Below are 25,121 nucleotides of genomic sequence, written 5' to 3'. Positions count from 1 at the left end.
GAGCATAGAGTTTACTAAAAATAAAAAAATAAAATAATAAGGGACGCCTGGGTGGCTCAGTTGGTTGGGCAGCTGCCTTCGGCTCAGTTCATGGTCCCGGGGTCCTGGGATCGAGTCCCGCATCGGGATCCTTGCTCGGCGGGGAGCCTGCTTCTCCCTCTGCCTCTGCCTGCCTCTCTGTCTGCCTGTGCTCGCTCGCTCTCTCTCCCTCTGTCTCTGACAAATAAATAAATAAAATCTTTAAAAAATAAATAAATAAATAAATTTAAAGTGAAGGGGTCCTGGCTGGCTCAGTCGGTAGAACATGTGACTCCTAACCTAAGGGTTGTGAGTTAAAGCCCCATATTGGGCATGGAGTCTATTTTAAAAAAATAGCAAAATAAAAAATAAGAAATTTTGGGCATCTGGCTGGCTCTGTCAGAGTGTGCAACTTTTGATCTCAGGTCATAAGTTCAAGTCCCATTTTGGGCATGGAGCCTACTTAAATTTTTTTTAAATAAAAAAAATAAGCTGCCATTAGATCCACTGGGCCAGTAAAAGGAGTTTGTTGTTGAAGAAGTTCTTGTATGTCATCTCTCTTCTCTGTGGGGGAGAGTGTGGTTCTAAGGAATAGGAACTTCAATGTTAGAAGGTTTTGACTTATAAAGGTGCCTGGTTGGGGCACCTGGGTGGCTTAGTAGGTTAAGCCTCTGCCTTCTGCTTGCGTCATGAGGGTCATGATCTCAGGGTCCTAGGATCGAGCCCCGAATCCGAATTGGCTCTCTGCTCAGCAGGGAGCCTGCTTCCCCAACCTCCTCTCTGCCTGCCTCCCTGCCTACTTGTGATCTTTCTCTCTGTCAAATAAATAAAATCTTAAAAAAAAAAAAAAAAAAAGGCAGGGTGCCTGGCTGGTTCAGTTGGAAGAGCTCACGACTTGATCTCAGCGTCATGAGTTCAAGCCCCGTGATGGTTACAGAGATTACTAAAAACAAAAAGCCCCAAAACTTCGATTTTTATTTTTGCATGTAATAGTTAAATTGATTTCTGGCTTGTTCTGCTTAGCATTTAGAAGGCTACTGGGAATTTTCTGGAAGCCTTGGCTTGCCTTTCAGTCATTTTTATCTAAGGTGAAATTTCATCTTTAACTTGCTAGGCCCTCCTTGGAGCTTTTCCCAGTTTTATCTAGATACGGAGTTGTGTTCTCATCTCATTTAAAACACCTTGATTTTATCTGTATGATAGGAAGTAAGTATATTGGTATTTTGTCTGGTTGGAATGTTTGGTGGGACTATCTTGGGAGCTAAATTTAAAAAGAAAACCAGCAGACAATTGTTTCATGTATGTAATTGTTGCAAATCTGTTTTTCTTACAAGGTTTCTTTCAAAGTTTCCCAAGTGGTGAAAATGTATCATAGTAAATTTACTGTGTGGTCTTACCTAACAGCTGCTTTTGATTCTTGTTGCTTTATGTTATGATTATGTGGTCCTTAATATTTTTTTGGTCAAATCCTAAAATTTTAGTGGCCTTGGGTATATAGAATGTTCTGTGTCAATATGTTTTCCTACTAGCCCTGTAAAATAAGAACTGTAGACATATTTTCTTGATTTTTGCTGCTGAAAGAAAATTATTGTAAAAATTATGAATCTCCGTTTCCTAAGCAGTAATTATTAGGTTTAATTTTTTGTGGCATTTGTGCATGTATGTTTTATAGTCATGATATAGCTCTGCTTTCATTTTGTTGGTGTACATTTCATGTAGCTGCTCACTTCATTAAACGGTTTTATTTTGGGGGCGCCTGGGTGGCTCAGTGGGTTAAAGCCTCTGCCTTCGGCTCAGGTTGTGATCCCATTGGGCTCTGCCTAGCAGGGAGCCTGCTTCCTCCTCTCTCTCTCTGCCTGCCTCTCTGCCTACTTATGATCTGTCAAATAAATAAATAAAATCTTAAAAAAAAAAATAAACGGTTTTGTTTTTTAAAAAATTTTATTTATTTATTTGACAGACAGACAGAGAGGGAATACAAACAGAGGGAGTGGGAGAGGGAGAAGCAGGGAGCCGGATGCAGGGCTTGATCTCAGGACTGTGGGATCATGACCTGAGCCTAAGGCAGCCACTTAAACAACTGAGCCACCCAGGAGCCCTGTTTTAAACATTTTTAATGATTTTTTAAAAAAATATTTTATTTCTGTACTTGTCAGAGAGAGAGCACAACAGGCAGAGTGGCAGGCAGAGGCAGAGAGAGAAGCAGGATCCCCGATGAGCAAGGAGCCCGATGCAGGACTCGATCCCAGGATGCCAGGATCATGACCCGAGCCGAAGGCAGTGGCCTAACCAACTGAGCCACCCAGGAGTCCCTAATGATTTTTTTAAAACTGTTTTACAACCCTAACGAAAGTCTTCATAATTCCAAGAGTAAGATTACCTGGTTAAAGACTGTATTATGGTCCTGATGAGGGAGCAGGAGGCTGGCTGAGGATGGAGCAGGGGCTGGTGCCTTGCACCCCCTCTCCACCCACTCCCCTTGGTAATATGTGTGACATTCCACAGGCACCCCTGACTGCCCTAAAAGAAGAACAAATAGTTAACTTGCAGAGATCACAGTCCTGCAAGGCAGGAGTCTCTCTTGGTTTACAAATGTCCTCAAGATTTACAACAAAGAAGTTGCCTTATCAATAGCCCAATTTCCAAAGATACATAACTCAGTTCCTCAAGCCCTAACGTCACCCTCCCCTCCATAAAAAACCGAAGGAGATGGAGGTAGAAGGAAAAGTAAATAAAGTTAAATTTCTTTTAAAACCTAAATCTCGGGGCTCCTGGGTGGCTCAGTGGTTTGGGCTGCTGCCTTCGGCTCGGGTCATGATCTCAGGGTCCTGGGATCGAGCCCTGCATCGGGCTCTCTGCTCAGCGGGGAGCCTGCTTCCTCCTCTCTCTCTGCCTGACTCTGCCTACTTGTGATCTCTGTCAAATAAATAAATAAAATCTTTAAAAAAAAATAAAATAAAACCTAAATCTCACTAACAAGGGCGTTTGATAGCAGGAATGTAACATTCCACCAGGAGACTCCCAATTGTCTTTATGTTAGTGCCTCATTAGAGGGAAAGTGGCCTTGGCTTGATAGTAACCAGGCCTTCAATATCCTGACAGTCTTCTTTACCCCAATAGCCCTTCTGAACAGCCCTTTGTCCTCACCTACCCAACTCCTGTGTATATAACCAGCCACTCCTCACAACCCGGGGCAGCAGCTCTTCCTGCCCACGGGTCCTGTCCCTGTGCTTTAATAAACCACCATTTTGCACCAAAGATGTCTTAAGAATTCTTTCTTTAGTCGTCAGCTCTGAACCTCACCCCACCAAACCTGACTTAGGTTCTGGAACTTCATCAGTCCTAGAAACAGATTTTCAGCCTATTTTTAAGCAGTTTACAGTACCACTGGTAACATAATAGAACACTAGTTTCACAACATCTTTAACAGTGGAACTTACTAATTTTAATTTTTGTTAATTTACTAGGTTTAGATCATAATTTATAGCCTCTGTATATTTTTCCTTCATTTAAAAAAAATAATTACTTTAAAACCATTGGTTTCCTCAGAAAGCTAGGAATTTTGGAGAAATAAGGGGAGTTAAATCTTTCAAGATATTGGTAGTTTCCCTCTTTATCTCGTTGAGATTTCTTCCCATCTCACAATTGTTCTTTGCATAAGAGCTTCCTTGATAGTTTCACCGTTGGGTGGAAATAAATTTGCATTTATTTTGTGTCTTGGTCTTTCAGACTGGAGTATGACATAGCTGGAGGCACATCAGTCATCTTACTTTGAAATGTTTCTTTTTTTTTTTTTTTTAAAGATTTTATTTATTTATCAGAGAGAGAGAGGGGAGAGAGCGAGCACAGGCAGACAGAATGGCAGGCAGAGGCAGAGGAAGAAGCAAGCTCCCCGCCGAGCAAGGAGCCCAATGTGGGACTCGATCCCAGGACGCTGGGATCATGACCTGAGCCGAAGGCAGCTGCTTAACCAACTGAGCCACCCAGGCGTCCCTGAAATGTTTCTTACACTACATATGAAGATGAAAACTCTAAGAGAAAAAAGCTATCTACAATTGAGTGTGGAAGAGAGTTCCTATAGTATTTAGCTTTGTAGGCTAAATAAAATATTTAAAGATTGTGTTATTATCTGTATTATTCTGTTCAGTATTTTATTTTTCTGAAATTTTATTCTAGGTGACATACTTATAGACTCTATCTTTATTTTTAATTTAAATTCGGCTAATTAACATGTAGTATGTTATTAGTTTCTGAGGTAGAGGTCAGTGATTCATCAGTCTTATATAATACCCAGTGCTCATTACATCATGTGCCCTCCTTCATGCCCACCTCACCCCCAGGCCCCTCCCCTCCAGCAACCCTCAGTTTGTTTCCTGTGATTGAGAGTCTCTTATGGTTTGTCTCCCTCTCTGATTTTGTCTTGTTTTATTTTCCCTCTCTTCCCCCATGATCTTTGGTTTTGTTTCTTAAATTTCACAGAGGAGTGAGATCATATGGTAATTATCTTTCCTGATTGTCTTATTTTGCTTAGCATAATACCCTTCAGTTCCATCAACATCACTGCAAATGGCAAGATTTCATTTTTGATGGCTAAATAGTATTCCATTGTATATAGACCACATCTTCTTTATCCATTCATCTTTTTTTTTAAATAATCTCTACACCCAACATGGGGCTTGAACTCAAAACCCCAGGACCAAGAATCAAAAGCTGTACTGACTGAGCCAGCCAGGTACCCCTAGACACATTCCTTATTTTTCTTTCTTTCTTTACTTTTAATTAATTAGGCTCCATGCCCAATGTGGGGCTTGAACTCAGGAGCTGAGATCAAGCATCACATGCTTTACCAACTGAGCCAGGCAGGTACAGTCTTTTTTTTTTTTTTTTTTTTAAAGATTTTATTTATTTACTTGACACAGAGAGAGAAAGACAGAGATCACAAGTAGGCAGAGAGGCAGGCAGAGAGGGAGGGGGAAGCAGGCTCCCTGCTGGGCAGAGAGCCTGATGCAGGACTTGATCCCAGGATCCTGAGATCATGACCTGAGCTGAAGGCAGAGGCTTGACCCACTGAGCCACCCAGGCGCCTCCCAGACAGTCTTTATTTACTTATTTATTTATTTATTTATAAAAAGATTTTATTTATTTATTTGACAGGCAGAGATCACAAGTAGGCAAAGAGGCAGGCAGAGAGAGAGGAGGAAGCAGGCTCCCTGCTGAGAAAAGAGCCCAATGCGGGGCTCGATCCCAGGACCCCGGGATCATGACCTGAGCCGAAGGCAGAGGCCTCAAACCACTGAGCCACCCAGGTGCCCCCCCAGACAGTCTTTAAATGCAGTCTTTACCTAGACTAAAATTGGAGTTTTCTAATGATCATATCCAAATGACTGAAAGTAAAGACTGAATATTTCTCTTGTTGAAGTGTACATAAAACACTTGTTAAATTTAAATGATCTTTTTCTCTCACTTAAGATTGTCATTTTCCTCCCTTTTCTGTAACTTAGAGATGATAATTGAATTGGATTCCTTAAAGAGAATGGTAGAGAGTGAGTGAAGAGACAGGATTGGGGAATTCAGGACTTCATTTTTGTACAGTTCTGCAGTGAAGTTATACCAACAGAACCAGAGCACGTTCCTGACTAGTATCTAGCCTGCTTTGAAAGGCATGTGGGACATAAAAGGAGACATGTTCCCCACTGACTATCTCAATGCTGGCATCTGCTTGTTTGACTTTTAGTGGAATAAAATCTATTGAGGTTAAACCTACCTCAGACCCAGAGTCAAAATAATTGGTAGGCTGTTTTTTTTTTGTTGTTGTTGTTGTTTTTACAATTCTGTAGTGTATCATTGTGTTTTGGGTCATGGATAGTTTTAGAAAAGCTTGATTTATTTCTTGGCGTCTGACTTCATGTTGCTGGTTGTGATTAGCTCTGACATCTAGAAAGTGAGGGTGAGCTTGTGGAAGTAGTACATAGCACTGATAACTCATTGTTGCACCGAAGACTCAAAACCTTTGGAAGTTAATCCTTGAAAAGCAGGGGTGTAATAATCATAAGAGTTTACAGACTAGATTTACTAAAGAGAAGTAACAAAGACTAAAGATCTGACAAGCAGATTTTCATGTAATATCACTGTGCATAGATGAGTCAGTAATGCTTGCCTTTTCCTTTGTTCTGTTTCTATAGCAAAAAAGAAATTCCTGTATTTAATTTTACCATCCATGAGATCCACTGTCAAAGGAACATTGGTATGTGTCCTATCTGCAAGGAACCATTTCCCAAATCTGACATGGAGAGTCACATGGCGACAGAACATTGTCAGGTAAACCACCAAGTACTCAAATGTTCATAACTCTATTATACTTGCTATTTTGCCTTAGCAAGTGCTCATGTTGTCACAAAGCCAATTTACTGATGTCCCTTCTTATCATAGGTGACCTGCAAATGTAATAAGAAGTTGGAGAAGAGGCAGTTAAAGAAGCATGAGGTTAGTTTCCCTGTACCATGAAGAGCGTGAGTTACCTGGGGCCAATATTACTGAGATTACTGACCTTATGCAGAGCAGAAGACCAGTCTGAGTCTTGGTTCTCTACCAGCTCCACAAATACTGTCTCTTAAAGTATATTCAAGGCTTTGACTTTGTGCTGCCAGATTCAACTACGTGACTATTGCACTCCTTGCTCAGGTCTCAGAGCGTTACTCTTTGGAACGGAGTCTGTCATTTCTGCTGGGGTTTAGCTGGCACCTTCAGTGAGTGCCAAACCAAGCCTGGGCTTGCCAGTGTGGTATAACCACTTTAGTACAGAGCCTGCCTAACATCTTGTAATTTCCTTTTGACTTCTTGATCACTTGGGTAACATAATGCTTATACCCAAAGCAATTCCTCAGAGTGCATTTCATGAGATAGAACATAGTATCAGTTGGTCCCTAGTTGAAATAAAACTGTTTGCCATAGTTGAATGAACGTTGTTTTTGTGAACGAGCATATGAATTCACCAGTTAAAAAGATCCCCTATTTAGTTGGTCACATAGTGTGTGTACATAAGTAAAAATTTACCAAGGTATGCACTTATTAGTACACATCATTTTCTGTGTACCTAAAATGACCATTTATAATTTAAAAAGGTAATTCATAACCATTGTAGAAAAATCGGAAAATGGAAGAAGAAAACAATAACTATTCATAACTCCACAGCACAGAATTAAACATCTTATAAGTACTTCGGCACTCTTACTAGTTTTTCTAAGCATTTGACCTATGTTGTACTAGGGCTCACCAGCGAGGGGTGGGGTTTATGATTGAGGTCACATTAACAATAATGAGTATTACTCTGGTTCTAATATTTACCTGCTCTACAAAACAACCTCCAGTTAGCTCTCCTGTCTTCTATCCTCTTCACTCTGGCTCTTTCTGGGGATAACATGGTAATATATCAGTCATTATAAAGGTACAAGTACAAAGTAGTTCCTAATGTTCCTGCAAGTTAGACCAAAATAGTTGTAGACCAGAGATGAAACTAAAGAATTTTTTTAAATTCTCTTAAAAAAAATTTTTTTTTATACTTTATTTGGTGCTCTGGCTAGTTATTAACACATTTTAGGGTTGCTAACAAAGTACTTACTACATTATCTGGTATGTGCCAGCAATATTTTACTCTTGGCTGAGTACTTTTTTTTTTTTTTTTTTGGTTGTTGAGTAATTTTAAATCAGTGGCATTTTTCTAATGAAATCTTTGTGAATCAGTATTACAGCCACTTGGTATATAATTTTAAAGTCACAAAAGCAGGTATGTAAAAATTGTCTCTTCCATTCCTCTTACCTAGGCCCTCTTTAATCATTTTTTTGTGCTTTCTACAAGAGATAGTTCATGCATACACAAATTATGCTAGAAGTGTTTAAAGCAGCCTTTAGGATGGAACTTGGGTTTAATTTGTATGAAAAGAAATTCTTGCTCTTTGGCACAGTGGTTGTAAAGTATCTAAACTTTTGAAGTGATATTACATTGAAGTTCTGAGTTGACGTTCCAAGGTTTGGAATGTGTATATCAGAGTAACATATGATTTTATATCTTTTTTTTTTTTTTTAAAGATTTTATTTATTTATTTGACAGAGAGAGATCACAAGTAGGCAGAGAGGCAGAGAGAGAGAGAGGAGGAAGCAGGCTCCCTGCTGAGCAGAGTCGGATGCGGGACTCCATCCTGGGACCCCGAGATCATGACCTGAGCCGAAGGCAGCGGCTTAACCCACTGAGCTACCCAGGCGCCCCTGATTTTATATCTTTTTAATTCTTTGGTGTTTTAGTTACAATTTCAAAATAAGTTTTTTTTTTTAAAGATTTTATTTATTTGATAGAGAGAAATCACAAGTAGGCAGAGAGGCAGGCAGAGAGAGCGGAGGAAGCAGGCTCCTCTCGGAGCAGAGAGCTGGATGTGGGGCTCGATCCCAGGACCCTGGGATCATGACCCGAGCCGAAGGCAGAGGCTTTAACCCACTGAGCCACCCAGGCGCCCCCAAAATAAGTTTTATACAAAATTTTTTCTTTCCTTTATTATTTTTTTTTTAAAGATTTTGTTTGTTTCTCAGAGGAGGGGCAGGCAGAGAGAGAAGCAGACTCTCTGTTGAGCAAGGAGCCCCATGCGGGACTCGATTGTAGTACCCTGGGATCGTGACCTGAGCCAAAGGCAGATGCTTAACCAACTGAGCCACCCAGGTGTCCCAGTTTTATAAAAGTTTTATCCTTCATCTGCTGAGTATTTATACTCTTGGGGTCATCTTTGTTGGTAATTCCTGGTTTATTTGGTCAGTTCAAAGCCAGTGCTATGTACAAATATGCAGATTAGAAATATCAGTGTCTTTATAAAGGACAGTCTCTGTTCCTCATTACCAGGTACTTAAGACAGATTGGAGTAGTAAGGGGAAATTGGGCTAGTGGAGTTTTGACAAACGTACTTGAATTGCTGTGCTTTTGCTGTTTGTTCTTGCCCAAGAGCTGGCTGGCTTTGGGTTACTTGGGTTACTTTGTAGTGTGTGCACAAAATGATGATAGGGTGGCTGAGTGAGTAGATTCCTTCTGAGAGTTTCTTTCCTCTTGTAAAACCAGGTGACAGGAACAGAGGGAAGTTGTGACTTTTTTTTAAAGATTATTTATTTATTTATTTATTTGACAGACAGAGATCATAAGTAGGCAGAAAGGCAGGCAGAGAGAGGGTAGGGGGAGCAGGCTTCCTGTTGAGCAGAGAGCCCGATTCGGGGCTTGATCCTAGGACCCTGAGATCATGACCTGAGCCGAAGGCATAGGCTTTAACCCACTGAGCTACCCAGGCGTCCCGAAGCCGTGACTCTTAAATGCATAGAAAACCATGGCAGGCAAAGCTAGGTTTGGAAGAGAATACTGAAGTAAATATTTTTGGCTTTCCTTTCCCTGTACTAAAACATAGCCTCTTTTAGATCGGCATATTAACTGCTTTATTATTCTGTGTTACAGGAGACCGAGTGTCCTCTACGGCTTGCCCTTTGCCAGCATTGTGATTTGGAACTTTCTGTTCTCAAACTGAAGGACCATGAAGATTACTGTGGTGCCCGGACTGAGTTATGTGGCAGTTGTGGGCGCAATGTCCTGGTGAAAGATCTGAAGACTCATCCTGATGTTTGTGGAAGAGATGGGGAGGAAAAGAGAGATGAGGTTGCCATGCCTCCTAATGCATATGATGAGTCCTGGGGTCAAGATGGCATCTGGATTGCATCCCAGCTCCTCAGGCAAATTGAGGCTCTGGACCCCCCTATGAGGATACCCCGAAGACCTCTGAGAGCCTTTGAATCAGACATTTTGCATAGTAGAACTTCCAACCAAAGGAACATGACAGCCCAGTTTCCAATTCAGAATAATCTGTGTGAGTTGTGTTTGGATTAGAAAACTGGAATGGTACAAAATCTCAGGACAAATGGGAACAGGGCTTTGAGGGCAAATAGATTTTTTTTTTTTTTTTTTTTTTTGAGGGCAAATAGATTTAAGTAATAAAACCTGATTATAGTTAGGTAGTCTTTCTAATACACCTAACTATAGATTGGAAATAACCTTTTTGCTATTGGATTACCACTGGATTATAGCTAGTGTTGATGATGATGACAGTGACATCCTGTTAATAGCTAGTATTTACTGAGTATATAGTATGTGCTTCAGGCATTTGTAAAGTTCTTAATATGTATTAAATGATTTAGTTCTCACAGGCATTCTTAGATAAGGGGTAGAGCTGGGACTTGAATTCAGGCAATCTGGCTTCATGCTTCAAGCTATTTTGCTATAGTGCAGAAATATAAAAAATGTTTAGCACAGTACTTGTCTCATAGTTATAGCTCAATAATTTGGGTTATTAATAAGATAATTAGAATAATAATGGAGCCTTTATTGCAACAGACTTGATGTTTGGAGTCCTAGGAGAACAGGAGGACCAAGCCTCTTTTGTTCTTGCACAATGCCTGTAAACCTTGAATATTTGCTAAGCATGGACATGAGGTAGCAGCATCTCTAATTTTTTTTTTTTTTAAGATTTATTTATTTTAAAGTGTGGGTGTGCATGAGGTGGGACGGGCAGAGGGAGAGTGAGAGAGAATTTTTTCTTTTTTTTTAAGATTTTATTTATTTGACAGATCACAAGTACGCAGAGAGGCAGGCAGAGAGGAGTAAGCAGGCCCCCTGCTGAGCCGAGAGCCCGATGCAGGGCTCAATTCCAGGACCCTGAGATCATGACCTGAGCTGAAGGCAGAGGCTTTAACCCACTGAACCACTCAGGCGCCCCGTGAGAGAGAATTTCAAGCAGATTCCATGTTGAGCATGGAGCTTGACACAGGGCTCGATCTCATGACCCTGAGTTTGGAATCTGAGCAGAAGTCAAGAGTCAGTTGCTTAACTGACTGAGCCACCCAGGCACCCCTCTAATGTATCTTGAGTACTAGTTATTTATTTATTTTTTCTTCCAGTGGAAGAACAAGAAAGGCAGGAAAGGAATAGAACCCGACAGCCCCCAAAAGAGGGTGGTGAAGATAGTGCAAACTTGGACTTCATGTTGGCCCTAAGTCTGCAAAATGAAGGGCAGGCCCGCAGTGTGGCAGAGCAGGACTTCTGGAGGGCTGTATGTGGTACAGACCAGTCCCTTGAAGGTTCCAGTGCTCTCAATGACATGAAGGGTAGGTTTGTTTATTCTGTACTAGCTTCTGTCTCTACAGGTTTTTTAACTGTTACACTATGTAATTTATATAAAATCGAGAGTTGTTCATGAGATTAGATTTGCCTTTTTTGTTTTGCTTTTCCCAACTTTTTATTCTTAAATGTTAGTAGAGTGAATGTCTGTATACCCCTTGTTTATATTTGCCAATTTTAGTATTTTCCATTTATTTTACATATTTTTATTTCTACCCCTGAACTATTTGAGAATAAGTTGCAGACATAACATTTTATCCCTGAGTACTTTAGCATGTATCTTAAGAACAAGGGTATTATACATAAATAAAACACCCATATTACTCTCAGGAAATTTAACAAAAGTTCCCTACTTCTACACAATATCCGTTGGAACTTATTTGTTTTAAAAATCTGGGATTACACATTGTGTTCTTTTTAGGTTAATTTCGTTTAGGCCCTTCCCCCAACCCCCTTTTCTTTTCCTTTCTGTACATTGGTACTTTGAAGAGTCCAGAATGGTGGTTTTGCAGAATATTTCTTTCTCAATTTAGATTTGTCTGACTGTTTTCTCGTGTTTAGATTCAAGTAACATAGCTGTGGCAGAATTCCTACATTGGTAATGTGTCCTTAAGAAGTTAATTTATCCTATTCATTAAAATGAGATTTATTAGATACCTCTTAGCTAGCTTTTCCCTTTATAATACCTAGATTCAGGTTGTATTTTTTTTTTTTTAAAGATTTTATTTATTTATTTGACAGAGATCACAAGTAGGCAGAGAGGCAGGCAGAGAGAGAGAGAGAGAGGAGGAAGCAGGCTCCCTGCTGAGCAGAGAGCCCGATGCGGGACTCGATCCCAGGACCCTGAGATCATGACCTGAGCTGAAGGCAGAGGCTTAACCCACTGAGCCACCCAGGCGCCCTCAGGTTGTATTTTGAGATTGTGGAGGAATGAGATATTTACACAGTCTTTTTTAATTTTTATTTTAATTTTTATTTTTTTAAAGATTTTATTTATTTGACAGAGAGAGATCACAAGTAGGCAGAGAGGCAGGCAGAGAGAGGGGGAAGCAGGCTCCCTGCTGAGCAGAGAGCCCGATGCAGGACTCCATTCCAGGACCCTGAGATCATGACCTGAGCCAAAGGCAGAGGCTTTAACCCACTGAGCCACCGAGGTGCGCCCCATACAGTCTTTTTTTTTTTTAACGCTGTCGAAGATCACTTCCCATCTTCAACATTTTTTTTTAAGATTTTACTTATCCATTTGACAGAGATCACAAGTAGCCTAGAGGCAGGCAGAGAGAGAGGGGGAAGCAGGCTCTCCGCCGAGCAGGAAGCCCGACATGGGGCTCGATCCCAGGACCCTGAGACCATGACCCGAGCTGAAGGCAGAGGCTTAATGCACTGAGCCACCCAGGCGCCCCCCATACAGTCTTTTTTATTTAGCAGTTTTTTGTATTCACTAATGTTTCTTGCTTGAATCAGATATAACTGGTGATTGTACATTGGTGATTTTTCTGTTCTTATCCTTTGTTCTGAATTCTTTATTCTATAAAGAACTTTGTTCCCCTCCCTGTCTCATTTAAATAACTATTCTGCAGAGCCTGGCTGGCTGCCTGTCTCTGAACTTTCACCTCAGGGTCATGAGTTTGAGCCCCATGTTGGGTGTAGAAATGACTAAAAACCAAATTAAAAAAAGGGGGGGGCGCCAGGGTGGTCCAGTTGTTAAGCATCTGCCTTCGGCTCAGGTCATGTGGATCGAGCCCTGCATTGGGCTCTGTGCTAGGCAGGTAGCCTGGTTCTCCCTCTGCTTGTGTTCCCTCTTTCGCTGTCTTTCTCTGTCAAATAAATAAAATCTTAAAGAAAAAAAACCAACTTAGATCTTTTTGGTATTATCAGACTCCTAGATTAAAACTAGGTTTTTAAAAATAGAAGTTGGATTGCGTTTGGTGAACCACCCCTTTGAGTCTCTTGTTTGGAGAACAGTATATTTGAGCAATGCATGTCCTGCATATTTAAAATGCTGGAAGGGCACCTAGGTGGCTCAGTTGGTTAAGTGTCTGCCTTCAGCTCAGGTGATAATCTCAGGGTCCTGGGATTAGGACTTATTCCTGCTCAGTGGGGAGCCTGCTTCTCCCTCTGCCTCTCCCCCACCCCAGCTCATGCTCCCTTTCTCTCCTCTCTCTCTAATAAATAAATAAAATCTTTTTATTTTATTTTTTATAAAGATTTTATTTATGTATTTGACAGACAGAGGTCACAAGTAGGCAGAGAGGCAGGCAGAGACAGAGGGGGAAGCAGGCTCCCTGCTTGATCCCATGATCCTGAGATCATGACCTGAGCTGAAGGCAGAGGCTTTAACCCACTGAGCCACCCAGGGGCCCTAAAAATGTATTTTCTTTCTTTCTTTCTTTTTTTTTTTTAAAGATTTTATTTATTTGACAGACCGAGATCACAAGTAGGCAGAGGCAGGCAGAGAGAGGAAGGGAAGCAGGCTCCCCGCTGAGCAGAGAGCCCGATGTGGGGCTCAGTCCCAGGACCCCGGGATCATGACCTGAGCAGAAGGCAGAGGCTTTAACCCACTGAGCCACCCAGGCGCCCCTAAAAATGTATTTTCTTAATTATAAGTTATATTAATGTGAAAAATAGTAAGTATACATGTAAAATGTTTTTGTTTTTGAGAGTGGTGTGGGAGGGACAGATGGAGAGGGAGAGAATCTTAAGCAGGTCCCACCTAGCACAGAGCTGGATGAGGGACTCAGTCTCACAACCTTGAGATCATGATCTGAGCCAAAACCAAGAGTCAGTTTGCTTAACCAGCTGAGCTAGTCAGGTGCTCCAAATGTTTTGTTCCTATAATCTACTCTAGACTGTAGCTGGTTAACATGTTAATTCAAAGACTGAATAAAGAGTTAGTCTGTGGTTCCTGAGAGGATTATGTCCCTATTGGTTTAAAAAACTCTTTTAGGCTATATTTTCTTAAGAAAATGCTTTTTGTTTTGTAGAGGGTTTCTAAAAAAATTTTATTTTTATTTTTAAATTTTTATTATTTATTTACTTATTTGACAGACAGAGATCACAGGTAGGCAGAGAGGCAGGCAGAGAGAGAGAGAAGCGGACTCTCTGCTCAGCAGAGAGCCCGATGTGGGGCTTGATCCCAGGACCATGTGACCAGGACTGAGGAACCATGATCTGAGCCGAAGGCAGAGGCCTTAACTCACTGAGCTACCCAGGCGCCCCTTATTTTTTTTTGTTGTTTTTTTTTTTAGTTGAAGTATAGTTGACATATTAAATTTGTTTCAGGTGTACAGCATAGTGATGCAACAATTATATACATTATGAAATGCTTACCATAATAAATGTATTGCAGTGTTACTACGTATATTTCCTGAGCTGTACTTTCCATCCCTTTGAGTAGAGGATATTTATTTATTTATTTTTTAAGATTTTATTTATCTATTTGACAGAAAGATCACAAGTAGGTAGAGAGGCATGGGGGGAGGGCGGAAACAGGCCCCCTGCTGAGCAGAGAGTCCTATTCGGGGCTCGATCCCAGGACCCTAATCATGACCTGAGCCAAAGGCAGAGGCTTAACCCATTGAGCCACCCAGGCACCCAGAGTAGAGGATATTTATAAACAATTTGCGGGGCCCCTGGGTGGCTCAGTGGGTTAAGTGTCTGCCTTTGGCTTGGGTCATGGTCCCGGGATCCTGGGATTGAGCCCCGTGCCAGGCTCCCTGCTCAGCTTCTCTGTTGCCCTCTTCTGCTCCTGGTGCTTGTGTTCTCTTTGCTCACTCTCAAATAAATAAATTAAATCTTAAAAAAAAAAAATAAAAAGTTTGCATCTGTAATAAAAATGATTGTGTACAAATTAAATAGGTGAATTATATGGTATGTAAGTTATATCCAAATTTATTAAAGAAAAAGGTAAAAATCATAAAAAATTAAGATTGTAAAAGAGTAAAAGAAAGCATAAGTCTCTTCCTCACCCACTGATAAGTCTCCTGGTTCTCCCCAGATGTTACCACTTCAGCAGGTAATAAGGTAACCTTATATTTTTTTGGACCGAAAAGGATGTGAATATGTAATATGATGAGATTGTTTAAAAGCTGGTTTATTAGACTTCCTGCATTTTGGAGAGCAGAACAAGGCTTGTCAATGTAATGTTTGGCTTTGAATTCTTTTATGTCTAGGTTGGTAACCCTTTATGGAATGTTGGTAGGCGGATTCTCCCCTTTATTACCTTGGATCTATTTTTTACCTAATAGTTCCTGCTTCTTTCCCTTTGGAAAATGCACTAGCCCCAAAGAAAGCATTTCCAAAGTCTTTTAATGTGAGTTTTCTTATCACCCTTTCAGACTTGACTTTCATGATACTAAAGAAAGTAAAATTGCAGTAGCATAGTAGTGACTGGTGAAGACTGGGTTCCGTGTAGTTTCCTTTATTTTCTCCTTTCTTGATCATACCTTGGATTGTTTTATTAAGTTTGGTTTGTTTGTTTCATTCCATTTTTCCTCTCTACTGGTTTGGAATTTATATTCTCTGTCCCTGTTCTTGTGATGGTTGCCCTAGAAATTTCAAGATCTTTATATAATTTAACAAAGACTAAAATTAACCTTATCATACTTACCCCAATCTAACTTTAGAATTAGCATCTTTCCTTTAGGACTTGAAAACTACTAATGTGGTAAGTTAGTGTTCTCACTTGTTTTCTTTTTAGCACTGTGATAGAGGTATTTCTTGGTTTATATACTCATTGTATTTATTTTAGGTGTTTACTGTTTTCTTTGCTCCCCCATTCTTCCTTGTTTCCCAGAACTTCTTTCTAGGATAAAGTTCTTCCTAAGGTATATTCTTTGGAAGTTCTGTTGAAAGTATCTGTTGATTGTAAATTCTCTATTTTAATCTGAAAATCTTACTTTTTCTTATGTGGTAGTTTCTGTGTTACACAGGTCAAGATTGGCGATTATTTTGTCTTCGTTCTTTGAAGCTACTCTGATTTTTGGCTAGAGAGATGTCCTCTGTTAGTGTTATTATTTCTCTATAGGTACTTTGTCTTTTCCCTTTGGCTGATTTTAAGATCTTTTTGTCTTTGAGCTTCTGCAGTTTCCCTGTGATTTCTCTGGCTTTAAATTTCTTGGGATTTGCTGGCTTTCATGATTTGTAAATTTAGTATTTTTCGTCTATATCGAAAACATCATCATTATTTCTTTGATTATTGCTTGTTTTCCTTTTTTAATTTTTTCTTTAAGCTTTTATTTGCGGGGCCCCTGGGTGGCTCAGTGGGTTAAATCCTCTGCCTTCGGCTCGGGTCATGGTCCCAGGATCCTGGGATCAAGCCCCGAATCAGGCTCTCTGCTTGGTAGGGAGCCTGCTTCCCCATCTCTCTCTGCTTGCCTCTCTGCCTACTTGTTTGTGATCTCTGTCAAATAAAGTCTTTTAAAAAAAAAAATTATTTGAGAGAGAATGAGCTGGTTGAGGGGGGGCATGGAGGGAGGGGCAGAGGGAGAGAGAGCAGCTGACTCCCTGCTGGGGAGGGATTGAGCCCAGGACCCCGAGATCATGACCTGAGCTGAAGGCAGATGCCTAACCAACTGAGCCACCCAGGTGCCCCTGTCTTGCATCCTTTGTAGTTTTTTTGTTTTTAAAGATTTTGTTTGTTTATTTGAGAGAGTGTGAGTGGGTGTAAGTGCAACTGGTGGTAGGGGTGGGGGGGACTAGAGGGGTAGAGGGACAGAGAATCTCAAACTCCCCAGTGAGCACCGAGCCTGATGCAGGACTTGATCTCATAACCTTGAGATTAGGACCTGAGCCAAAATCAAGAGTCTAACACTAAACAACTGAGCCAGCCACCCAGGCTTCTCCTATATGTGTTAGAGTTTGCTTTATCCTCTGTTTCTTATATTTTCCATTGCTTTTTCCTCTGGGGTGAATTCTGGGTAATTGAATTGTCATTTTCTAATCTATTGTTCAATATATCCATTGAGGTTTTCACTTCAGTGATAAGTTTTCACTTATTGTAGTTCTATTTGATTGTTTTTTTTTTCTCAGTGTGCATCATGTTTTAAATCCTTTTTTTTCCCCAAGATTTTATTTATTTATTTGAAAGAGAGAGAACGTGAGTAGGGGGAGGGCAGAGGGAGAAGTGGACTCCTCAATGAGCAGAGAGCCCGATGCGGGACTCGATCCCAGGACCCTGAGATCATGTCCTGAGCCGAAGGCAGCGGCTCAACCCACTGAGCCACCCAGGCGCCCCTCTGTGTGTGTTTTAACATTAAACTTCTGATGTGTTCCTTAGAGTATTTATATATGCTTCTGGTAGGTATGTAGGGATACTCCTCACTGGGATAATTTTATTTTCTTAGTTTTTAAAAGATTTATTTAAGCGAGCCGGTTGGTGGGGGCAGGTAGGGATATGGCAGAGGGGCCAGAGAGGGAAGACTCTTAAGCAGACACTGGGCTGAGTGCTGAGCTTGATACGGGCTCCATTTCACGACCCTGAGATCATTCGCAACCCTCTGATCGTGTACGACCTGAGCTGAAACCAAGAGTCGGACACCCAACAGACTGCCCTGCACCACCCAGGTGCCCCTTGGATACTTTTAAATGGAATTTTTGGTTGGCTTGGACTTCTAAAAATTATAAACATGAATTTATATAAAAAATTAAACTTATGTAAAAATGGAAGTTCGAGACTCAACCCGTGTAAAGGTCAAACTCTAGCTACTCTTCCACGGCAACGACTTTTTCCTCCTACCCAGAGTGAAGACCTAGGTGGGCGAGTTTTCTTAACTCTTCTCGTTGTTTACCCTCCAGTTGTTTAGCAGTCTTACTGAGGCGGCTCTTTGGGGAATCCTGGATTTAAAACTACTCTTAGGGGCGCCTGGGTGGCTCAGTGGTTTAAGCCGCTGCCTTCGGCTCAGGTCATGATCTCAGGGTCCTGGGATCGAATCCCGCATCGGGCTCTCTGCTCAGCAGGGATCCTGCTTTCCTCTCTCTCTGCCTGCCTCTCCATCTACTTGTGATTTCTTTCTGTCAAATAAATAAATAAAATCTTAAAAAAAAAAATAAAACTACTCTTAATTTATTTGCTCTCATATATTACTTTTGTTTTGTGTTTTTCTTGGTATTTTGTACTGGGAGAGGTTTTGTTGTTTTTTTTTTTTTAAAGATTTTATTTATTTTGACAGACAGAGATTATAAGTAGACAGAGAGGCAGGCAGAGAGAGAGGAGGAAGCAGGCTCCCTGCTGAGCAGAGAGCCCAATACGGGGCTCAATCCCAGGACCCTGGGATCATGACCTGAGCCGAAGGCAGAGGCTTTAACCCACCAAGCCACCCAAGCGCCCCTGTACTGGGAGAGTTTTTAAGGATATCTGCCTACCAGTCATAAGTGAGCCTCAACTTCTTGATCTATAAAATGAGGGTAATGGAGGTTCTCTTAATAAGTTTCTCTGAGGATGGAAATAATGTACAGAAGTTTTTAGATTAGTGCCTGAGGTTAGTAAACATTTACATTCTTAATTAGGGTAGTGGTTAAGCTACTACTTTACTTTGCTCAGGAAATGGTGACATGTAAATTTCTTTTTTCATACTGGAAGTTTTCTTTAGCGTTTCTCTTAGAAGGCTCCTTTGGGAAGATTTGCAGTCCCACAAGTTGCTATATCTAAGAAAAGTCAAAGGAAGTCTGACTTTCATATAAAACCTTACAAGTGGGATAAAAGATGAAATCAAGTTTGTTTTTGTTCATTGAGTCTGACTGTATGGTCTGATATCTAGGTGCAGCTGACCAGACCATGTTGCCTTGTGAATTTTGTGAGGAGCTCTACCCAGAGGAACTGCTGATTGACCATCAGGTGTGTTTAATTATGTGAGGAATGTGTACAGGCACTAGTTGGTGCTGTAGGCCACATGAGTTTTTGAGCCACTATTTTAATACACCTGTGGCAGGAGGTAGCAACTGTGTTTCTTACCATGTGTGACCTAAGGGTATGAGAACTCAGCCTTGTTCCGTCTTGTAAAAAAGTAATGTTCATTGCAGCAGGCCCCCTTGCTCTCCCCATACTATGGTGACTAGTGTACATCTCCACCGACCAGCTTATTCTGGTGTCCTGTCATGCCCCATTTTGATTTATCAGAGATGTACTGAAGTCCTTGCAGTTCCCTGGAAGGGTTAAGGATCTTTTTTGCAGTTTACTTTTTCTGCCTACAAGATGTGTGGCCATCCACCCCTGCTTCCTTAACACCCTACAACACAGACCCTTACTTGTAGACTTGGTTCTGACATGACTTTCAGGAAACCATCCTAAGGGATCTTCTGAAGACAAGGTCAGAGGTCCCACTTGTGTCCTTCTCAAAAGTCCTGTGCCCACTTCTTTTAGCCTATCACTCCATGGTGTGGTCTCCCCTGTTGGTCTGCACCACCAGGCTGAGTTCCTTGAGAAGGTTCTGTTTTCCTAGCTACTGAATTTCTCAGTACATGGTATATGAAAGGTGTCCTGTGCTTTTTGAATGATTGAAAATTCTCGAGGCATTTAGGAATGATAAGAGAATAGCCTTCGTGTTTGAGGATTACCTGGTGGAGGGAACCACTATTCCCCCACAACTCTGTTGCTCTCTGGTTTGGTTTGGCCTCCTGTGGCATTTCCAGAACTATTAAATAATCCCTGTGCTCTGGGCGGGACACACATTCCCCCCTAAGTGGAATAATACAGTATTTGAATATATCTACTTTTTTGGTTTTGGAACAGCATAAGAAAACCTATTAATAGGGATAACAGCCTCCTTTTAGTTAGTGGCTATGGGAAGAATTAGAATCTTCACAATTTAAGAAGAATAATCACAGGGGCTTCTGTCTGGCTTAGTTGGTAGAGCCTGTGACTCTTGATCTCAGGGTTCTAAGTTCCATCCCCATGTTGGGTGAGATTACTTAAAAATAAAATCCTTAAAAAAAGAAATCATCATCACATGAACACAGGAAAAAAAATTTAAAACAGTGTTTAAAATAAAAGTAGAGTGTTCTATTTGCCCTAACCCTTTATAGTCTCTCTCCCCATTATTAAGGATTATTAACATTTGTGACTTTTAAACAACGGGAATGTAGTGTTTTCCTTAACGCCTGCCTTTTTTTTTTTTTTTTAAACTTTTTTTTTTTTTTTGACAGACAAGCTGTAATCCTTCCTGTGCCTTACCTGCACGTAGTGTGGGCAGCACGTCCCCCAAAGGGGTGGAGGACCCTGATGTCATCTTCCAAAAGTTTTTGCAGCAGGCTACGAGTAACCAGTTAGACTCTTTGATGGGCCTGAGCAATTCACCCCCTGTGGAGGACAGCATCATCATCCCGTGTGAATTCTGTGGGGTACAGCTGGAGGAGGAGGTGCTTTTCCATCACCAGGTAAGAGTCCGCAGAGGACCAGTCTGCTTCATTCCATGCAGATCCTCTGAATGAACCCAAGGCTTTCAGAACTGAAAATGCTTCTTTAGCTTTTAAGTTTCATGCACACTTGACCTGGCTACTAGCCATGCCCTGTTTTGTGGACTGAGGTGTATACTGCTTCAGGCTTTTAGGCTTTCTCTGCCTCAGTCAACGAAATGTCATTAGCTGAGGACCAAGTAGCCAGGACTCCATTTAAGCAGGCATCCAGGACCTGGCAAAGGGACTTGTTTTTATTTTTATTTTTACCATTTTAGAGGGTGGGAGAGCATGTGTGAGAGGGGAGGGGAGGCGGAGCCGAAAGAGAATCTTAAGCAGGCTCCACCCTCAGTGTGGAGCCTGAATTAGGGCTCGATCTCACAACCCTGAGATCATGACCTGAGCCAAAACCAAAAGTTAGACTCTTAACTGACTGAGCCACCCAGATACCCCATGCCAAAAGGATTTTGATGAGTTTCCCTGAGGTCACTAACAAACATTATATTTTTGACCAGGCAGGTTATTCCTGTTCTGGTGGCATTTGAGTCTTGCATTCCAGGATACCTAGAAGTCTGGTTCTGGCTTTACCTTTACAGATAGGTCTTGTCCCCTCACTGGGGATATCCATAAATGAAGGAGTTAGATTAGATGGTCTGAAGTTCTTTTTTAGCTATGCAGTTTAGGATTCCAACCTGTTGGTAAAAAAATAAATTTTCTGCCTAGTCTTGTTTGTTATGAGGAGCTAATACTGAGGGTATGTTCAGAGTCTTTTCTGTAGTTGATCCCATATCCTTCTTGCTAGAACATCACACATTTCATTTCGTAAGAATTCTGCTTTTGGATCAAGCGTAGACAAGTAGCTGCTTGTTATCTCTGAGGGGAGACTGTGAAATTAGCAACCATGCAAATGCTGTCATGAAAGCATTGACATCCTTTTCTGGGTTCTTAACCAGCCCTTCCTTCTTCTTGGCACAGTCAGAGTGCTTCTTTCAGTGGCTTAGGCACTAACAGGAATGACTGTACCATTCCATATATGTTTCGTCTTAGTCCCAGGCCCTTTCTGACAGTGGTCGTCAAAGTCATGTTTGTCTCCTCCCTCTCCCCATAAGGTCTGTTTACCCAGCCTGCTGTTCCTTCCTTTCCTCCAGCTGCTCCCTTGCATAGTTATTCATAGGAATAACTCAATCCTAAGGAACTAATTCTCGTTTTTCTTGTTAGGACCAGTGTGACCAACGCCCAGCCACAGCAAACAACCATGTGACAGAGGGGATTCCTAGACAGGATTTCCAGCCTCCAGAGACCTCGCCAGAGCTGCCCAAGAGGCGTGTCAGACACCAGGGTATTAGCCAGGGCTGAGCCAAGGCCACAGGTCTGCTGCTGGCTCAGGCCTGCTTACCACTTCTCATCTGCTACTCTAACTTGGGGGTTACCTGAATTCTGAATTACCAAGCACAGTAGGATCTCATTGGGGACACTTTTGAGGCTACTTGTGGTCCCATGTTAGACTAAGCTGTCTGGAGAGTATTATAGGGTAATGGCTTTGGGGACAGCCATGAGACATGCTTGTCGTGCTTATTCAGCTGCAGGTCTCTTGTCTGTGCAGTCAGTGCGTAATTCGGAGATAATTTTCAGACCTTATTATGTCTGTCCTGGGTCCCTGCTTCTAGTTGAACTATGTTTTAGGGTACTCAAATTTATTAGTAATATTCTTTAGAAGCCTCACAAATAGGCAGGTAAGCTGTTTTTGAAATAATTTAGAAATTATTTTTCGAGATTTGCTGGCACATCGTTGTTCAGTACTTAGGAGACTATATTTGAAGACTCGGGTAATAAGTTTGGACAAGGTGTTACCAACCTTGTCCTGGAGATGTGGGTTTCAATAGTAAGGCAGTCTTTTACCCTGAATCCTATTATTCCTGCCCCAGATCCAGCACTAATAGCAAGAGCAGATTTTTCTCTAAAGCTAGTGCTTTTTTCTCTTCTCAGGAGACTTGTCTTCTGGTTACATGGATGATATCAAGCAGGAAACATCTAAAGGGCCCACCTACCCTCTTCCCCCCAATAGACCCATTAACAATATGACAGCAACTTATAACCGACTGTCAACATCTACATCAGGCCCCAGACCTGGGTGCCAGCCTAGCCCTCCTCGAATACTGAAGCTCAACAACTTAGACAGTCAGGATGGCCGGGCACGCAATCGAAACAGCCATAATGCAGCTATGGCCAGCGGACATGTTCCAGTGATTCACCCAGTGCGAAATCTCTACCCAGAAAACCTTGTACCCACCTTCTCTCGTGGGCCTTCAGGGAGATATGGATTAAGGTAAGAATCAGTAGCCCAGGAGTGGAGCTTGGGAGTAGCTCAAAATGCACACTATGTGGGAAAATGGACTTTGTGTGTATTGTGACCTGAACAAAAGCGTTCTTTTGTTTTCTGTGGGTTTTTCATTGTTCATTTGTTTTGTCTGCTGGTGGAAAGTTGCTTTTGTCTGGTTCCAGTGGTTTCTGTTCTGAGTTTCTGACTTCCATTCAGCGATAATCTCAGAAACTATTTTCCAATTTTTTCTTTCAGTGGTAGGAGTGAAGGTGGCAGGAACTCGCGGGTCACCACCACAGCTGCTAACTACCGAAACAGAACTGCAAAGGTAATTGGGGATCCAGTCAGTGATGCTCAGTGAGGACTCCCAAATGGGTGGGACCGGTATGGTTCTTGGAGTCAGAGGTGGGCGTCAGGCAATGGATGAGGTTTCCATGGAAGTTTGACATTTCTAGGTCTCTAAAGGAGGAGGACTTCTTTTTCGCTTCCTCCTTTCTACTTCGATTGTGTTCTCTTGTTCAACAGGCAAAACCCCCCAAGCAACAAGGAGCTGGGGATGCAGAGGAGGAAGAGGAAGAAGAGTAATGGTGTCTCAGAGAACCTGCGCAGTGGTTCCATCTTCTCTGCACAGCAGCACTTGCCACGGTTCAGGCCCCACCTCTTGGGCTCTGTGGGCAGGGGAGATTTTGCAGATTTTAACTTTTTCTAGGTTATGGCCATTTTGTGTCTTTTGAGATTGTGCTGTGGGAGTTTGAGGGTTTGGGGGAGGGTTAGCAGGGAGGCTGTTGAGAAATGTTTCACCTTTAGCTACTGCCTTTTGGCTGTGCAGGAATACGAGTTATGGCCTCTCAGCCCACCAGGGCTCCATCTTTGGACATACTATTGCCACTGCTTCTTGGTGCTGTGTAGTCCTGGTGGGAAGAGGAGAGAGGGGTTCTGGAAACCTGGTACTCACCAGTGAAGTGATTCTCTTCTCTGTTGGGGCCTCAATTTGGGGAACTTTTAGGTACCCTCCTGTGTACTGTCCCTCCCCACTCTAGAATTTGGGCCTCTGGTGTGTATGGAGGCACTCTGGTAAAGTGTTCAGGCCAGTTGCAATATGTGTTAGGAACAAAGCTTTGGAGATGATTGGAGCTAGAGGTGAGTGCTCTAGAGGCTTTGTTTTAATCTGCTTCTTTGGCATTTGGTATAACTGCCTTCTGTTTCTGGTGGGGAGCATGGCTCCTTTGTCTCTACTGTCTTCTGATGGAGAAGGCTGGGGACTCCCTGTTGCCACCAGAGCCGTGCTGGGCTCTGCTTGGATCAGGACTGAGGCCCAAGTTCATGGCTTGCTCTGAAAACCAAGTATCAGAGCCCCCATCCCCTCTTTTTATTTCACTACTACTACTACTACTATACTTGTAATAGAAATAAAGTTTGTACTTGGAGTTCAGCTGAGTCTTGTGGTTCCTTCTCCTTTGCACTCTTTGGAGACCTTAGAGAAGACAGAGTGGGCTGGAGTTGGAATTGTCCCCGAAGTATGGGGGAAGGTGAGCAGGATTAGGCTCCCCCCCCCCCCCCGCCCAATTCTCCCTGAAACCCTGGTAGTTGCAGCATGAGCTTCTTTTTAGTGCCAGACATTCAAGATAATAGTTTTCTATTGAATTTTGAGGAAGTGGATGGCTGTTGGAGCTCTGGTGGTGATTTGGGGTGGAGGTGGGACTGCCTCCAACTGAGCAGAGAAAGGCAGATATTTTAAAAGCCTCGGTCCTGAGAGTGGTTGAGCCTTAGCAGAATTATTCATTACCCCTTAGTACAGGACTTTAGGTTATGTTGAGCTCATTTGTTTTTCTCCTGACAACCTTGTGGCAGTGGGAAAAGAGGGAAGAATTGCCTCATTTCATCAGTGGAAAGGAGCGATTTGCAGAAGGCTATGCAGGTAATTCATGGCGGAGCCAGGACTCCCATCCAGGTCTGGGCCATAATGAGAATAAAAAGTAAGACCAGAGAAAAGAATATAGAAGTACAGGGTTTTTTGGTATGCTTTATGTCAAAATTTTACCTGAATAAAAATTAGCAGTCAGCTCAGAAATACCTTCTTGTCTTTGGTGAAAGAATCCCAAAAAACTGAGACTTGGGCCACTCCTGGCATGACTGAAAATCCCCCTGGGACTTAGAGGTGTGAGGAAGGATCCTCTGGGGCAGAGAGGGCTTTGGGGC

General features: G+C 42.0%; 1 protein-coding gene across 2 annotated transcripts in view; it reads left to right on the top strand.

Moving 5' to 3' along the window:
- TRAFD1 (TRAF-type zinc finger domain containing 1) overlaps window positions 1-24,354 on the top strand; it is a 29,095-nt gene extending 4,741 nt beyond the window's left edge. The window contains exons 3-12 of one of the 2 annotated variants that reach the window (XM_082698445.1): window positions 6,201-6,336; window positions 6,448-6,501; window positions 9,500-9,905; window positions 10,993-11,199; window positions 18,970-19,046; window positions 20,354-20,584; window positions 21,821-21,941; window positions 22,589-22,928; window positions 23,178-23,250; window positions 23,448-24,354. In XM_082698445.1, coding sequence (XP_082554571.1) covers window positions 6,201-6,336; window positions 6,448-6,501; window positions 9,500-9,905; window positions 10,993-11,199; window positions 18,970-19,046; window positions 20,354-20,584; window positions 21,821-21,941; window positions 22,589-22,928; window positions 23,178-23,250; window positions 23,448-23,507 — 1,705 coding nt within the window. In that variant the 3' untranslated portion in view covers window positions 23,508-24,354. The remainder of the gene's footprint in view (window positions 1-6,200; window positions 6,337-6,447; window positions 6,502-9,499; window positions 9,906-10,992; window positions 11,200-18,969; window positions 19,047-20,353; window positions 20,585-21,820; window positions 21,942-22,588; window positions 22,929-23,177; window positions 23,251-23,447) is intronic. The other variant, XM_082698446.1, reaches the window with a different exon arrangement.
- Window positions 24,355-25,121: the final 767 nt, after the last annotated feature.

The sequence above is a fragment of the Mustela nivalis genome (genome assembly GCF_964662115.1).
Source record: "Mustela nivalis genome assembly, chromosome: 14".
Classification (NCBI taxonomy): Eukaryota; Metazoa; Chordata; class Mammalia; order Carnivora; family Mustelidae; genus Mustela; species Mustela nivalis.
This window is presented reverse-complemented; position numbering and strand designations above follow the sequence as displayed.